Consider the following 16541-nt stretch of genomic DNA (forward strand, 5'->3'; position numbering starts at 1 on the left):
GTGTGTGTGTGTATGTGTGTGTGTGTGTATGTGTGTGTGTGTGTGTATTAGCCTACATCCCAGCTGGCAGTGGCCCCTGTGCCCCCCGCCCGCCTCACCTCTCATGTTGATCACCAGTGCCTTCCTCACGGCCTCAGTGATGGTCCTCACGGCGTCGCTGTGGGCCGGGATGTAGGCCAGCTCCCAGGAGCCTCCCGGAGGAGGGAAGGTGAAGAAGAGGGGCAGCTCTTGGATGGACTGGCCAGGGTAGATGGTAGCGTTGGGGACATCTTCTGACTGGATTTTCAGGCGGAGCCAAATCAGGATCCCCGAGAACAGCAAGGGCAGGAAGATTTCCAGCACGGTGACCAGGACCTTCCGCTTCTAGAGAGGAAAGGCGGGGGCGTGGTCACACTGCTGCCAGCCGGGGGCCACTGGGCCACTCCCTGAATGAGGCAAACCGGTCAGGGCAGTGGGGTCCCTAGCTGGTGCACCCTGCGAGGCCGAGGCCATCAGCCCCACTCCAGCCTCTGAGGAGGGGCCTGGCACCCTGCTACTGAAAGAACGAACCACTGGAAACCCGTGGGCATGGATGCTGCAGGCCGACCTCTGAGGGCAGGGGTCAGCAGGCCAGCCCCTGAGACGCTGTGGCCACGGGTCCAGAGCCCCCATCGCAGCCGAGTGTGCGTAGGGGTCAAGAGAATGGATGGCCCAGGAGTTTGAGTCCCCCGGGGCCTGCCGAGGTGGCGCCCACACTGACCCGTACCCCGTGAGGGGCGCCGCAGCATGGGGCGATAATGCGCGGGGTCTTGAGATAAATGCGACGCATGGAGACATGCAGCGAGCACATGTGGTTGGACACGTCATGCCCCCAGACGTGCTGGGCACAGGGCTGCCACCAGCCTCGGGTCTGCACCGCGCCCCACAGTCAGGCCTGGCTGAAGCCAGCCCAGGGGCAGTGGGTTTGTCCAGGGTAGCAGAGAACTCAGCGGTGGCTGGGGACCAGTGGGGCGGGGAGGGAGGAGCAGCTGAGAGGAGCCCAGGGCACTTCCAGGACAGTGACACTGTCCGGTGGGGCAGTGGTTTCACAGGGGGGACACATGACATGATGCGTCTGTCTGTCTGTCTGTCGACACAGAGAGAACCTGACGGAAATGCCCGGCTTTGTGTCCACAGTGAGGCCCCGGTGGCTCTGCCCCAGCAGTTTCAGGTGCCGAGGACAGCACCTGCAGTGGCGGGACCTGCCTGGGGCTGGGGGTGCTAAGTAACATCCGAGCTGGAGTCTGGTCCTCAGCCACACTCCAGGTCTGGGACTGGACACAAGCACTCCAGGGTGGCAACCACTGAAGGGAGGGAGGTCCACCGTAGACGCGTCACATATTTGAGAGCCAAGGGCAGCAGTTACCCAGAGACCAAGTTGAGAGAGGGAAGGGGCAGGGGGTGGACACAGGAAACACAGGGGCGCAGGGGTCGAGGCCACTGAGATGGAATAAAACAAGTCAGGATTATTGAGCAGAAACGTGAGGAGCGATTCCGTGGGCCTTGGGCAGCCCATGATGGAAGTGAGGAAGACCCAGGGCGGCGTGGGAGGGCTAGGCCACTGAGTCCCCTCCCTGGAACCCTCTTCCTGCTCAGGCTCATGCCCACCTGCAGCGTGTAGTTCTTCCAGAGGAGCAGGGCCAGCTGCCGGGGGGCCGCCATCTTCTGCTGGAGAGGTGGGGGTGCACAGCTCTGGGGGAGGACCAAAGACAGGCTCTCAGGGCGTGGGCGCCGTGGAGACGGCTGGAGTGGGGCTGCTACGGAACAGTCGGCGGTGAGTCCAGCCATCATTGGGAGGGAGACAGGTGCTGCGGCCTGCTTCTGTGAAAAGCTTTGGTATCCAACGGGCAGCATTTGGCTAACCCACAGCTCAGGAGGCAGGGAGGATGAAGGGAAATGGGGAACCGAGGGAGGGCATGGGTGAGCAGGAGCTTGGGACCCAGGCCATGCGACAACCTGTGGATGGGCGGCTGGGTGGGAAGCGGGTGTGCTCCGTAGGCTGGCCCCAAAGCACAATGACAAGTGAAAAATAAAAAACGACAGACGTCGAAGGCCCATGGGACAGTTCTAACTCTCTCACACAGCGTTCCTCTGAGTCAGAATCGCCTTGACGGCAGCGGGTTAGGTTTCTGGCCTTCGTGCAGACCGGCGCAGACCGGCGCGGTGGAAGGTAGAAGACCCGGCACCAAACACAGCTTCTCTTCCTCCTCCTTCTCTTTCTCCTGTCTCTCTCTTTTTTTTTTTTGGTACCAGCTTAACTCACAACCAAGGAGCCCTAGTGGTGCAATGGGTTAAACACTTGCATGCCAACCCAAAGGCTGGTGGTTTGAACCCACCCAGCTGCTTGGTGGCAGAAAGACCTGGCTGTTCCCATCGAGAGACCAGGCTCTGTCAACCAAGCACGCATGCCGACGTCGTTCAGTGAACCTGGCAACGACTGTGTGCCCTGAGCATGGTTCTCTTTGAAGAACAATCTAGAGGAGGTCAGAGCGACAACAGTACTGGGAGAGTTAGACGGGAGCCTTAGGGGCCCTGAGGGGGTGGGCACGGGGAAAGGACCACCCAGAGAAGGAGGGTGAGGAAGGTCACACCACCGACGCCACTGAACCGCTCGCACACGGAGAGACGGCTGGATTGGTGGCGCTTTGCAGTGTGGAAGCAGCCTTGTGATGACGAGTTGATTACGTAGTGGTTACGAGCCGGCTGCAATCTGCATGGTCGGCAGTTCAAAACCACGAGAGCTCTCTGGGAGTAAGACGGGCTTTCTCCTCCCATTAAAATGATGGTCTCGGGAGCTCTCCCTGCTCTACGGGCCGGCGAGTCTGGACGGCTCCATGGCAGGTGTGCGCCTTCACAACCGCCACCACAGCCACCAAAGTAAACTGCCACTGGTGTTGTTTCATCGCAGCCCAGGAAACCGTGCGGCGGCTGGGCTCTAAGTCAGCAATGGCTGCAGTCCCAACAACTCAAGATGGGAGCGACAGCCAGACGAGACCTTGGACCCTGAGCCACCGTGACCTCTCAAGTTCTACTCTGCCCACTCAAAGAAAGTGGATGCTTTGATAGAGATTTCTAATTCTCAGAGCCCTCATGGGCAAGGTAGACTGCCCCACAGGGTTTCGAGGCAGTAAATCTTTAAAGAGCAGAGGGCCCATCTTTCGCCCAAAGAGCGGCACATGGGTTTGAACCCGCGGACTTCAGGGTCAGCAGCCTCATGATTAAACTGTGGTGCTTCCAGGGCTTGGGACTGTTCTCGGGGCGTCTGCCTCTCACTGTTTCTGTAGTCTGGGGGAGGGGGGGTCTGCTCTTTATGAGCCACGTGCTCCTCTACCAGCACATCACCCAGGTTCACAGACTCCCTCTCCCTGCCCCGACTGGCTCCACCCCGTCCACACCAAAGACCCAGCCCACAGCGGCCCTGGAGGACGGGAGAACTACCCCTGCGGGCTCCCAAGACAACCTCTTCAGGAGACTCTCATCCTCATGGCAGGAGAAGCCTTGTCTTTCTCCTGAAGGCACCGGTGGTTTCCAAGTGTGGACACTGTGCCCCACGATGCCACCCCAGCTGCAGTGTGACTCCTAAGACTTAGACATGACTGCGGTTGGGGTTTGGGGTGGAATTAGGGTGGCTCAGGAGCAGGACAGGGTATGCCATGCCCAAGTGAAGGAAGAATGATCTAGAATTACCAGGACTCCCCCCACCCCTCACCCACCCCTGAATCCTAAGAACCAGTTTTTCCTGTTTTCCTGAGCACTGACACAGAACCGCCCCCCCACCCCCACCCCTGGCACTGCCACCAAACTGCCCCATTTTCCCACCATCAGACTGTACCACTTCTCTAAAGAAGACTCATCCAAACACCTGACCCTATATGATGCCGAAGGGGATTATAAACCTGGCCCAGACCCCAGGGGGAGATTCAGCCAGAGGATGCTGGGCGTGCTGACAGCAGGGGCAGGGGCTTCGGCCAGGCCTCTGTCCCCCTTCTCCCCAGTTTGGTTCAGTCCACTGTGCCCAATTTCAAGTGTGGGCCCCCCACACCCACCCTGCCTGGGTCCTCAGCTGCTGACCTTTGAGAGAAGCAGGGTGGGATTAGTGCAAGCAGCCTCCTTGGTGCCTGGGTGTGGGGAGGGGCTGGTTCCGGACGGACGCTGAAGGCATGGGATTGAGGTGCGGCCAGGCAGCTCAGGTCTAGGGCAGGTACGCGAGGCTCCTGGTCATCGCTCCCACGGGAGCTTCGGGTGAGGACAAGAGGCCCTTCAAGGGGAGAGAAGCAAGGGCTCAGCACGAGGGTCTCACAGTTCACATTCATCACTGCCCTGGTCACCCCCACACCCCGCCTCGGACCCCATCCCAGCCATCCCCGCATCCTACCCCTGCCACCCTCCACCCCACCTCTGACCCACCCTCCATCCCACCCGTCTCATAACCACAGCCGACGAGTGGATTCCGAGTCCCAACGACTAGCTCAGAGCAGAACAGCTCTGCAGGGTTTCTGAGGCCGACGGTCCTGGTGGGAGCAGACTGCCTCCTCTCCCTCTAGTGTGTGCGAACCGCCAACCTTGTGTTTAACAGCTGATCCTTGGGACCCTGGGAAATCCTTGAGGCAGCCCCACTCAGTCGCATGGGGTGACCCACCGCCAGCACCCAGAAGCAGGGTCAGAAAGGCTCGCGGATGAGGCAGATGTGAGAAGGTTCCAGCAGCAGCAGTTTGGGCTGAAAGGGGTGGACAGCACCTCAGCCTGGGGGCTTGGGACTGGCTGTCCCTGTGAGGGTGGGACAGGGGCTGGCTGTCCCCGTGGGGGTGGACAGGCAGCAAGCTGGTCTGAGATGGGGGCGCTCCTTGCACCAAGGCCCACATGTAGATGGACCCTCAGGTCAGAACACTATTGGACCCTTTCTCGCTTTCACGAAAACCCTGGGAAGGAGGAGACAGCCCCCGGGAACCCTGAGACAAGGACATTCAGTGCGCTTTCCCCTCCAAGGGCTGACCTGCGTCTTGGGGAGAGGCTCCTGGCAGCAGCGGCTGGTCCTCGGGCTCACGGGAGAAGTGGCTAGAAGGCAGTGACGCTGGGCAGTGGGCCCCGGGGCGGGGCAGGCAGGCCACTTGAGTGTGGATGGGCGGCACGGGTGTTCCAGGGTGCTGGCGCCTTGCCGGGCATCTGGAGAGACTGGGGGGCAGCTGGCATGGCTCTCAGGCACCTGGGGACAGGCGGGAGCAGTGTGAGCAGATCCCAGGACAGCCGCCCGCCCTTCTGACTGGAGAGCTGGAGGACTGAGTCTGGGACGCAGCAGAGGGGCTGCTCTGTGCCTGCTCTGACGCTTGCCCTGGTAGTGCTGGGCGGTAAGTGCCAGGCTGTCGCTCAGGAGAATGACAGGAGCTGTCTGCTCCTGTAAAGACTGATGGCCTGGTGTCCCTGCAGAGGGTTAGTACAAGTCAGAGCGGACTCGATGGTAACGGGTGTGGACACCACGGGAGTCCTGGTGGAGCAGTAAGCCCTGCGTCAGGCTGCGAGCCGGAAGGGCATCGGTTCGAGCCCACCAGTTGCTCCATGGGAGAGTGGTGAGAAGACTGAGCCTCAGAAACTCCGTGGGGGCAGTTTCACCCTGCCCCACAGGTCTCTGTGTTGGAAGGGACTCGGCGGCAGGGGTGTGTGTGGTATAATAAGAACCAAGAAGCCTCAGGGCTGCACTGTGTGTGACATAGCAGGACCGCCTCCACGGGGCTTTCCAGGGGCAGCCTCCGGCCTTACATCCATGCATACAGCCCGCTTGTCCACACACGCCAGCCACACTGCTCTCGCTGGTGTTCTGGTCAGACAGTGGCCTTCCAGTGGGCTTTGGCTTCAGGCCTCATCCTGTTGTGGACGTGCAAGGGAGAGGGCAGCAGAGCTGCACTGTCACGTCTGTTCTCAGCCGGCCACGAGGGTCCCCTGAACCCTCGGGATGCCTGTAAGTCGTAAAGCAAACCTTACACCCACTGCCGCCAGTTCATTCAGGCCCAGTGACCCCACGTGACGCTTCCAAGGGTGTGAATCAGACAGCCTCATCTTTCTCCCCCAGAGCAACGTGGAGGGTTTGAACCGCCTGCCTTGGTGCTGGCAGCCCAATGCTTACCCCACTGCAGCAACAGGGCTCCTTGCTCAACATTGGGAAAAAAGACAAACCAAACTGCCTGCCATTGAATCTATTCCGCCGCACCGCGGAACAGGGTCGCGTCCCCCTGTGCGTCTCCCAGACTGCAACTCCGGTGGGTTTAAACTGTGGACCATGCGGTGAGTCGCTCAACGTGGACCCACTAAGTTCAGTGACTTACTCTTTGCTTTCAAATAACCGCCCCAACCCAGGCCACTGCGGTCAAGTTGATGCTGGCTCATGGTGAGCCTGCGGGATGGAGGGTTCCCGAGGTTGTCCTCTGTACAGATGCAGACAGCCCCAGCTTTTTTCCACGGACTGGTTGGTGGGTTTGAACAGCCAGCCTTGCTGTTAGCAGTCCAACACCTAACCCAAAGCGCCACCAGGGCTTCTGCAAGTAGCCAACGTCTCATACGCCCTTTACGTGCTGTTTGCAGATGTCCCGACAGTAAGCTACCAGGAGACAGAGCACCCCTGCTCCCCACCCTATGAGCAGCCCAGCTGCAGGTGGGGTCTTCTTGTTCTTGGCCCGCCTTCCCGGGGTCCAAGTATCCCCTTCCATGCACACGCTTCTTGGAGCAGAAGGAATGTCAAGGAGGTCCAGAATGACGAAACCCGGCGGCTCTCTGGTTACGACAGTGAGTGGACATGGAGAGGGAAGTGGGGGTTCCTCAAAAACACTCCACACCTCAACACGGGGTTCTCAGAAATGGTCTTGGCCCTGTTCCAGAGTGGGGGCAGCTCTCAGCCAACCTCCCCCCCTCCACCATTTCCCAGGCGGCCCCACTAGCCTGACAAGAGCAGCTCCGAGAAGTCCTCTTCAGCTCGGCAGGAAGGGGAGGGCCCTCCCTGTGGGCTCTCTGCCCCTCCCGTACTACCCAGCTTACAAGGGTGTTTGCTCCCCATTCAAAGATTAACCAGCTCCGGGTCATCAGGCAGCTCAGTGTTTGCTCTGCGGGGGGTGGAGCGGCCGTCAGGGGGTGCTCTCAATGCAGGCTGCAGGCTGCTCATTCCAGCCAGGGGCTCTCCTGAAAGTTGCCTCCCCAGCTCACAGGCCTGCCTGTGGAGGGCAGGGATCCCACGGGTCAGCAACCAAGGAGTACTGAGGGGCGCAGTGCAAGGCCAGTGCTTCTAACCTACCAGCCAGAGGCCGTCTGCTCCCCCAAAGCTTTGCAGTCTGGAGGTTGGGGGGAAATAGGGAGCTAATACCAAATACAAGAAAGAAGAGAATGGTTTCAAATTGACTGTGGTGACGGTTGTACAGCTCTTCTTGATATGATTAAACTGTTTTATTGTAGATGTGAATTATATGCCAATAAAACTGCTAAAAAAATAAAAATAAGACAGGTGCAGACGGAGCAGGGAAAACAAAGCTCTGACCTCTGGAACCAGTGGAGCGGCAGTTGACTGGGCCACTAGGGGTGGGCACCGCCTCCAGAGCGGTGGGCGGGGTGAGCAGGTACTCACAACTCCTCCCCACTCACCTGAGCCCGACGCCCAACCCTCTACCCTCCAGGGATGCTCCCTTGTAGGGAACCTGCAAGACAGGGTAGAACTGCCCCCAGGGTTTCCAGCTCGGTGAGGGAGAGACAGCCAGGTCTCTCTTCCTCTGGTCACTTCCTCTCTTCTCATCTGGCCTTTTGTTTCTCGGCGACACACTTGACCCCTGAGCCACTGGGGCACCTTGCCTACCCCCCTAGCGGGGTCCTTAGTGAAACGGACACAAGATGTTCTGGAGTGCTGGATGCATCCACTGCTGACCTTCACGTTTTTGAAGCACGGACTTTTTTAAAGGCCCCGGTAAAAGGGTGTTTTCCCTTGTGTGCAGATCCACCGGAGTGGGGCGAGCGAGCCTGCAAGGTTCCCGCTGACAGGGCAATCAGGACCACAGTCTCGGGGTACACAATGGCTGCCTCGCATAACATAGTGCACAAGGGCGATGCTCTACGTCTACCTGGTTACGTGGCAACTGGGGTCTTAAAAAGCTCGTGGGCAACCATCTAAGGTGCACATACTGGTCTCCCTCAGTAGAAAGAAACAGGAAATCATGCAGTCCAATGGGTTAGTGGGCCACACAAACATCAGTCTCCACACACCTGAGACCTGAACGAGATGGTGCCGGCGACATTACAATGTCCTGGACAGAGAGGGCGAGGAATGGGGAAAATCACTCAAAATTACAAAAGACACCAGGCTTCCTAGTGGCTGCAGACTGGTGGGATCCTGGACGATGGGTCCTCTCGTGGCTCACCCCCATGCTAGGATAATCCACTTGGGGGATGGAAAGGGCAGCACTCACCCCAGGTCAAAGTTCAGAAGGTTAGGAAAGGTGGCAGGCGGGGTGGCACCAGGAGATGCAGGGAGGAAGTGGGGTAAAGGGATGTCGCAGGGAGGAACTGCAGTGGATGAGATGGGACATCGTATGCTGGAGCCGTGGACTGTAAAACCCATAGCCTGCTCTGTAGACCTTCACCTCCTTCACAACGGAAAACTTTAAGAGTATAAAAAGGTCACTACTGGGTGGGTAGACATGTGGGGTCGCGGTGAGAGGTGTGGTGGGCTCCTTTGTATCCAGGGCCAGGCACATGTCCACACCCCCATGGTTAGAAAGGGGTTTCAAAGGGAGCAGGGGACCACAGCCATGCCTAATCGACCACAGGTGTGGGATACTTGGGTCCGACCCCACCAACCTCCCCACGGGAGAAAGAGGAGGCTGTTTGCTTCCATGAAGATTGACAGCCCCAGACCCTTGTGGGGCTGATCCACTCTGCTGCACGATCGCCGGGACTGGGGGTCGACTTGACGGTGGTGGTGGTGGTGGTGGTGGGGTTGGGTCTTTGGTTTGAGGACCCACACTGCAGGCAGGACAGCGTCTTGGTCCTCCAGCTGGGGTGGCCCCGGCAGAGGCCCTGGGCTGAAGTCTGCTGGTCAGCGGGGGTGGGGAGGCCGTCATAAGACCATAGGGAAATGAAAGAGAATGTTGGCCGCCCTCGTGGCTGGCAGGAGGCTACAGGGGAGCAGCAGGTGGGGCTGGGCCAGAAACAAAGCAGATCAAGGCCACGGTCCGCTGAAGGGGAGGAAGGGGCCTGGGGACACCATATCTGCAGCAGTGAGATGGGGGCAGGTTTTTATATTTTGGGGGGGGGTGCAGAATAAACATTTGCAAAGATCTAAGTCAGCCCCAATACCAGTCTGCCCGAAAGGAAACCTGGTGAAGACGGCCAGCATGTTTAAGGGGTATTGGGTAACCCCCGTGAGCCCCACTATTGTTGGGTCTTGTAAGCATCACCCTGGCTTGTAGAGGCCGTGTAGGACAGAGTAGGACTGCCCCTTGGAGTCCCCGGGGCTGTGTGCTCTGCAGGGAAGCAGGCTGCCTCCTCTCTCCCACAGAGGGGCCGGTGGACTGGAACTGCCGGCACTTCTGTTAGAAGCGGGGTGCTTAACCACTGTGCCACCACAGTGGATGGAACCTGATTGTCAGGGGAGTTGATTCCGACTCTAGCAACCCTACAGGACAGAGCAGAACAGTCCCGTGGGTTTCTGGGAGTAGAAGGCTCATCTTTCTCGCCCCCCCGATTCGTAACCCACTAAACTACCAGGGCTCCTTTGTGGTTGTCAGGTGCCAGCGAAGCAGTGAGCCTGCCCTGTGCCACCACCCCAGCCTCACGGCTGCCATTAGGTCTGTGTCCAGCCGGCTCCTTGAGGGCCTTCTTCTGTTTGCACACACGCTCCATCCTTTCCCAAACAGGATGTCTCTCTCTGAGCCCTCGGACAGCATGTCCCAAGTGTGTGTGTGAGCAAGCCTGGCCAAACGCACTCCGAAGGCGCCTCCCGGCTGCCCTGCTTGTCACACGATTTGCTGCTGTCCACTTGACCACACGTGGCTCATTGTTCTCTCAAAGCATGTGGTGCGCAATGACGGCCTTCGCTTCTGATTAGGCTCCATGAGTCTGTGGTTGATAAGGTTCTCAGTGGCCAACGCTTTTGTCAGCAGTTGGCCGCCAGGCTCTTCCCCTTAGCTTCTGAGAGGCTCTGGTGAAGCCTTCCCACTACGAGCGAGCCTGCTGGTACTGGAAGTACCGGTGGCCCAGCTTCCGGCATCCTAGCCACACACAGGGGACCAGAGTATGTCGCGAGGACGGATGAAGACAAACTCAGAGACGAAGAATGGTGGCCTCTGAAGGATGGCGCTGGCAGAGAATATTGACCCAAGTGGACGACAACAACTCGAAAGGGCAGCCGGGAGACCGAGGGGACAGGGCATGCGGGTCTTCATGATGGTGAGAGAGCTTGGGGAAGGCTGTTGAGAATGGTGGCAGAATCGGAAGAGTCACTAACGTCACTGAACCGTACGTGTGGAGGTTGCTAAAGGGGCGGACATTTTCTTCCACTGGGAGGAGTGTGGGTCAGGGTTGGATTCTCTAACCGTGCTCAGTCAATCTGCATTTTGACAGTCAGGTAATCACAGACGCTGGAGTATATGAAGAAGGAACTAGGCATCAGGTTGGGAGGAAGGCTTATTAACTGGCCATATGCAGACGCCACAACCTGGCTTGCTGAAAGTGAGGAGGGCCTGAAGCACTTGCAGATGGAGATCAGGGATGGCAGCCTTCCGTGTGGATGACAACTCGGTGTAACGAAGACCCAAATCCTCACAACTGGACCAGCAGGTAAGCGGAGAAAAGATTGATGCTGTCAAGGATTCCATCTTGCTCGGGTCCACAATCAACGTTCACGGAAGCAGTAGTCAAGAGAGCAAACTGGACGTTGCATTGGGTCAGTCTGCTGCACGAGACCCCTTCAAAGTGCTGAAGAGCAGGTATGTGGCTCTGAAGACGAAGGTGCGCCTGACCCGCAAATGCACGCGACATTGACTAAGGAAGACTTGAAACGAAGATGAGCCAGCTGCTCTGATCATTTGCTCGGCATACAGATTTACTACGGTGAGGGACCAACCCCTGTCACACACCTTTCCTGAACTGTGGTGCTGGCCAAGAACACGGAGGGCACCGCGGAGCGCCCGAAGAACACACGTCTTGGAAGCAGTACAGCCGGAATAACGCTCCTTGGAGCCCAAGGTGGAGAGACTTGGTCTCATGTACTTTGGACGTGGTGTCAGGAGAGACGTGAAGGGCATCCTGCTTGGTAATGTGGAGGGGCAGCACAAAGAGAAAGGCCCTCAGCCAGGTGGACTGACCCAGAGGCCAGAACAAGGGGCTCAAACGTAAGCGTGCAGGACCGTGTGGTGTTTGGGTCTGTTGTGCGTTGGGTTGCTAACAGCCGGAACTGATTTGACTGCACCTGACGACAACATTTTCACCAAAATCAATAAATTGATAATATATATCTATATGTAAGCACTGTTCGATTGCTCCTAGGGGAGGTGACAAATGCCCAGGCACCTGCCCACCAGAAAACGTTGGGGACCAGAATCTTATCTTCCCTGACAGCCCCTGAGCAGCACCAAGCCCAAACTTGGCTGGCGGGTGGATGGACTCCGAAAATAAGAAATCCCCTGGCTTAGAAGCACATGGTTGCCGCAAGGACCAGAATTGCAATGGGAGAGCTCGGAGCTAGACTTCTGATGGCGAAGACTTGGGCTTCCCCAAGCATGTGTAGGCCATATGGACCCACCTACGAGGCTCTCGTTAAAAAACACAGCAGAGCAGCAGATGTTCACGTGAGTTTTTGTTTTGAGAGTACATTAAGGTAGCACAGTCACATATGCCTGGTCTTGGCACAAGGGACTCCATTTTGAATCCGGCACCTTCTTGGTTCTTAGAACTCACCTCTCATGGGCCTCCCTCACATTGGCCTCCCCTCCCCTCGCTGAAAATCACCAGTTCTGAGAACCAGACATCCCCGAGAAAGAATGTTCTTTGAAGATATGTTTACTTCACCTGCCCCGGTACCTATAGATAAGATTAACGACCACTTCCCTGGATCCCTTGAAGATGTGTTTATTCCACCCATCCCGGACCTATAGATAAAATTAATGAGCGCTTCCCTTTGAAGTCCCTGTATGCAGCTGTGCCTGCCACCAGGGGATATAAAAACACAGCCAGAAATTCCCCTCGCGCGGTTTCATTAGCTCAATACGTGAGTTATTGAACCCGTCCGCAAGCTTCTCAATAAAGCCTGCTTCTAAAACTTTACCAATTGGACCTTTAATTCCGCTTCGCGCCCCAAAAACCCTTACAACATGTAGGTCTGGCCTCTGGCTCAGTCCATCTTGCTGAGGGCCTTTCTCTTTGTGCTGCCCCTCCACATTACCAAGCAGGATGTCCTCACGTCTCTCCTGACACCACGTCCAAAGGTCAGAGATTTCCAGTTCGCCCAGCAGTGACACATCAGAAAGGTCTGGCAATCGGCATCGAAAATGATCAGCTGTGGAAAACCCCTCGGGTTCTACTTGAGGGAACTGGGAACGACCTGACTTCTGCTCTCGCCCCTTTAAAGAGCCCTCTCTCAGGGCGTGTTTCTGGGTCTCCAGAAAAGACTGCCCCTTCATGAGCAGCTGGGCTGTTATGGTTAGGTGCCTCTGTGCTGAATCGGACCCCCAGCATCCCAGTGTGGCTCAGCATGGGCTCTGCCCCGCAGGCCTTCCTCTGCTGTCATCTCTGGGGGGGGCCACTCGCCTGTGGAGGAGCTGGGTTGGTTTGAAGCTTGAACATTTGGGTTGGCAGTCAAGCACTTGACCACAGTGTTACCACCAGGATTCTTGGAAAAGGCTTTGTGGGAAGAATCCTCTATTATCTTACCATTCCATTTTCCCACAGCCCTCTCTCATATTTGGGGATGGGGTGGGGCAATGCTCAAAGTCACCATAAGAAAGTGTGAAGCTATTCCATGACTCTGAGAGCAGAACTAGATGGTGCCTGGCTACCACTGCCCCCTGCTCTGAAAGAGGTCCCAGTGGGTGCCCCTGGCTAGAGTGGGGAGAAAAATGTGGACTAAAACCCTAAATCATAAGAAACGCCACCTTTCTGGTGGAATCCCTGGAACGATGGCCCTTAGACACCCTTCAGGTTTGAAGATGAACTCACCTCCCTGTCTGGTTCTCTGTTCCCACGTCTCAGCTTCCAGCCAAGCCACAGACAGGCCCCTGAGACAACCAACCCTCTTCAGAACAACCAAGCACAGTTCATCAAAGCGCCACGGGTGTCCAGGGGCAGCGCTCAGAAGAGGAGAGCGGGAGGCAGGGACTGGGGCCCCAGGGAGGGCGCTGTTACAACGCGGAGCCAGTGTCAGGGAACAAGAGGTGCATGGGAAAGCAATTTGCTCATCTACCTCCCCCTCCCAAGAACACATTCTACAAAGCAGGAGCGAGGGCAGCCTGTTGACACAGTCGCACCCATGTGACTGAGGGAGACGCACATTTGCTGCTGCAGGAGAGAGTTGCAGACAGCTAGCTATCCCCAGGTGGCATCCACTCACCTAGTACTCCCAGCAGTGGCTCAGGTGAGGGTGGAGGTGGCTACCTCCGTCCAGGGTCAGCCGGCTGACCATCTGATCGGAAGCTGCTGGAGAGGGCAGTGACGGTTCCTGGGTTACCCGCCAGGCCGAACTGCTCTCTGGGCCAGTGCTGCTGCAGTGTAAGAGTGCAGTAATGAGGCCTGGGGGAGGGAACAGGGAGGCCCCCAGGCGCTCGTTACCCCATTGATCCGCCAACCCTGTTTACTACGCAGCCAAGCCCTTCAGGTAGCCACCGCAGGAGGGGAAGGTGCACTGTGGTTTTCCCTGCTTGGAACCTGACCCTCATGGCAGAGGCGAGGGCCCGCTTTCCCTGCCCACATCCTCCAGGCAGCAGACGGCTTTGGGTGGGTGGCACGCCTCAGCCACAGAGTCAAAGGCTGGCTCACCCCCAGGTCTCTGGGTGCTGATCCCTGCAAGGGGCCGTCTCCTGGGTGTTTCTGGGGTTGACCCGTCCCCACTCCACCCCGTGTGTGTGCCAAGCTGCCTGCCTGCCACTCTCTCTGCACTTCTCATGAGGCTCTTACCTCTGGTCTCACCCATCTACGCAGACTCACCGTGATCCCCACCCGTGTCAGGGGTACAGCTCTGCCCCAGAGGCTGCCAGTGGCCGGCCTTCCGCTCTCGGATGGCCAGGCCTTAGTTCTGGGGTGCTGCTGGGCAGACTGGAACCCCCATGGCTGCAAGTCCCCATCTCGCTTCTCAAGAACCACCCTCCGCTGACCATGTTTTCACGCAGCTAACGCTCACAGGATATAGTTCTTGCAGTTCCAGCAGCCCTCTCACGTCAGCTTCCTGCGCACACGCTACATGCATGTGCGTGTGGGTTACAGAGGCGTGGTTTTCGGGACATGAGTGTGGTCATGTCGAGTTCACCTCACACTTGTGCTGGAGCCTTGCTCGGCATGGGCTCGACAGCGGGTTCTAGAGTGTTACCCACAGACTCCTCGTGGGAGGACTGATTGCCATCTGTGGTACACTGAGGACTTGGTAGAAAGTATTTGACCTTATTTCTACACTTGCAACCGCAGGCACGGAAAACTAGCCCTATTTTGAGAAAGAGCTCCATTGTTGTGAGATAGAAGTGTTTTTAAATACACATTCTCCAGACGGAATAATGTGCGGCCCCCCCCCCCCCCATGAAATAGCCCTCCATTAAGAAGCAGTCTTAAAGGAGCTACCTTAATACGTGAATTATTTCTGTGTCTGGCTACTTCACTGCCTGAAGGTTATCTGTCGCTAAGAATAGGTTCTATAGCCAAGTGAAGATAAAATGTAGCAACCCTCTGGGGAGGACTCAGGGGCCGTTGAAGTCAACTAGCACTAGGTCAGATGGTGACTCACCTCATTGCTGGTTTATTATGTTACCCGCTTATGATGTTACCCACTGACTATGTAATATGTTAGCTGCGTACGTGCATGCCTTAGGAAAGATCTGTAAGATCCACGATATAAACTCACTGGAAAATACATTCACTCCCTCAGTCCTGCGGAGCCCCTGCGCCCCGCTCTCTGTCCGTCTCTAATATTTTCCACAATTGCAAAGTCGCTCCTGAGGACATGCTCGAGTGTTGGGGAGCCCCCTCACCCTAACACCTGGCACCACAAACAAGGGACTTCAAGGAAAGAACTCCGAGAGGAGAACCGAATCCCCACCGAGGATGGGTGAGAATTGGGGAATTATTTTGAAGTGAGGGTTTGGTTGGGGGATTAAGAAATATATAACAGGGTTAAGGGGAAAAGAGTAAGTCTGAGTCTGAAAGTTACTGAGTCTGAAAGAAAAATGAAAGATTTTTTTTACAAGTAGTGAAAAATAAGGTCCCTGAGGAAGGAACCTTAGATCTGGGATCTGGGAAAAGGTCGCTACAATTTAAGAAAAGTATAGGGAACAGGGAAGAATATCCAGCATGGACACCTGGTCTCTATGGGCACAAGTTAAAATGATTTTAGAACCTATGGAGAAAGAGGAAGAGGATAACCAGTCCTGTCCAGAGTCTTGAGGAAGCTATCCAAAATTACAAAAAACAGACGGACACCTCTCTGAACGAACACCGTATGTGGAAGTGCTAGAAGAAACTAGAAGAGCAGGTTTCAACCAAAATCAAAACCTATTAACCAAGGCCTCTGTGCTCCCAGGTGAGTGCTGTACCTGGGAACTTAGAAGGCCTTAGATTAGAAGAAGATTATTATAAAGATAAGAGTCAGGCTACAGAACAGAGGGGAAAGCACCTTTCAAGGATAGAGAAGGGAATTTCAGAACGAGGGATCTGGAGACCAGACTGTCAAAAAAGAGGAAGGAGGGGAAAAGAGGAGCTGATACCAAGGGCTCAAATAGAAAGTAAATATCTAGAAAATAATGAAGGCACCATATGCTTGACATATGCTAGACACAATTGATGCATGGATTGCTATAAGAGCCATAAGAACAAGAAAAAAAAACACGCCCGATGCTAACAACCTACAAGGATATGAGGAACATCATTATAATGCTTTCCCTTTCAAGATGTTAAAAGAGAAAAAAAAAAAAGATGTTAAAAGAGATAAAAGAAGCAGTGAAAAAACCATGGAGTAAATGAGGAGCTGATGCCGGGGCTTAAGTGGAGAGGAAGTATTTTGAGAATGATGAGGGCAACGAATGTACAAATGTGCTTGACACAATTGATGTATGTATGGATTGTGATATGAGTTGTATGAGCCCCCGATAAAATGATTTAAAATTTAAAAAACGAAAAACCTGAATGTTTCCTGCCTGCCGATATTTACTTGTTAACAAAAGCTTGCCTTTCTGCATCGGATTACCAACAATACAGAACCTGGTGGAGTGGAAGAGCTGAAAAACAAGCTTGCAGAAATACTGAACAGGGTGTGCATACAGAGGCAAATCAGTTATTGAGAAATGGAGATTTCATTACCA

The 16541-nt window shown here is 56.0% G+C and overlaps 1 protein-coding gene across 1 annotated transcript in view; it reads right to left on the bottom strand.

The window, feature by feature from the left end:
* ABCA3 (ATP binding cassette subfamily A member 3) overlaps window positions 1-16541 on the bottom strand; it is a 50290-nt gene that overhangs the window by 24498 nt on the left and 9251 nt on the right. The window contains exons 2-6 of the mRNA XM_004706163.2: window positions 5012-5221; window positions 4581-4735; window positions 4090-4276; window positions 1627-1710; window positions 99-363 (exon numbers count right to left, since the gene is read on the bottom strand). Of these exons, the coding sequence (XP_004706220.1) occupies window positions 99-363; window positions 1627-1680 (319 nt within the window). The 5' untranslated portion in view covers window positions 1681-1710; window positions 4090-4276; window positions 4581-4735; window positions 5012-5221. The remainder of the gene's footprint in view (window positions 1-98; window positions 364-1626; window positions 1711-4089; window positions 4277-4580; window positions 4736-5011; window positions 5222-16541) is intronic.

This window comes from Echinops telfairi, unplaced genomic scaffold (assembly GCF_000313985.2).
Source record: "Echinops telfairi isolate 266 unplaced genomic scaffold, ASM31398v2 ScPeMD7_5;HRSCAF=22, whole genome shotgun sequence".
In the NCBI taxonomy this organism is placed as follows: domain Eukaryota; kingdom Metazoa; phylum Chordata; class Mammalia; order Afrosoricida; family Tenrecidae; genus Echinops; species Echinops telfairi.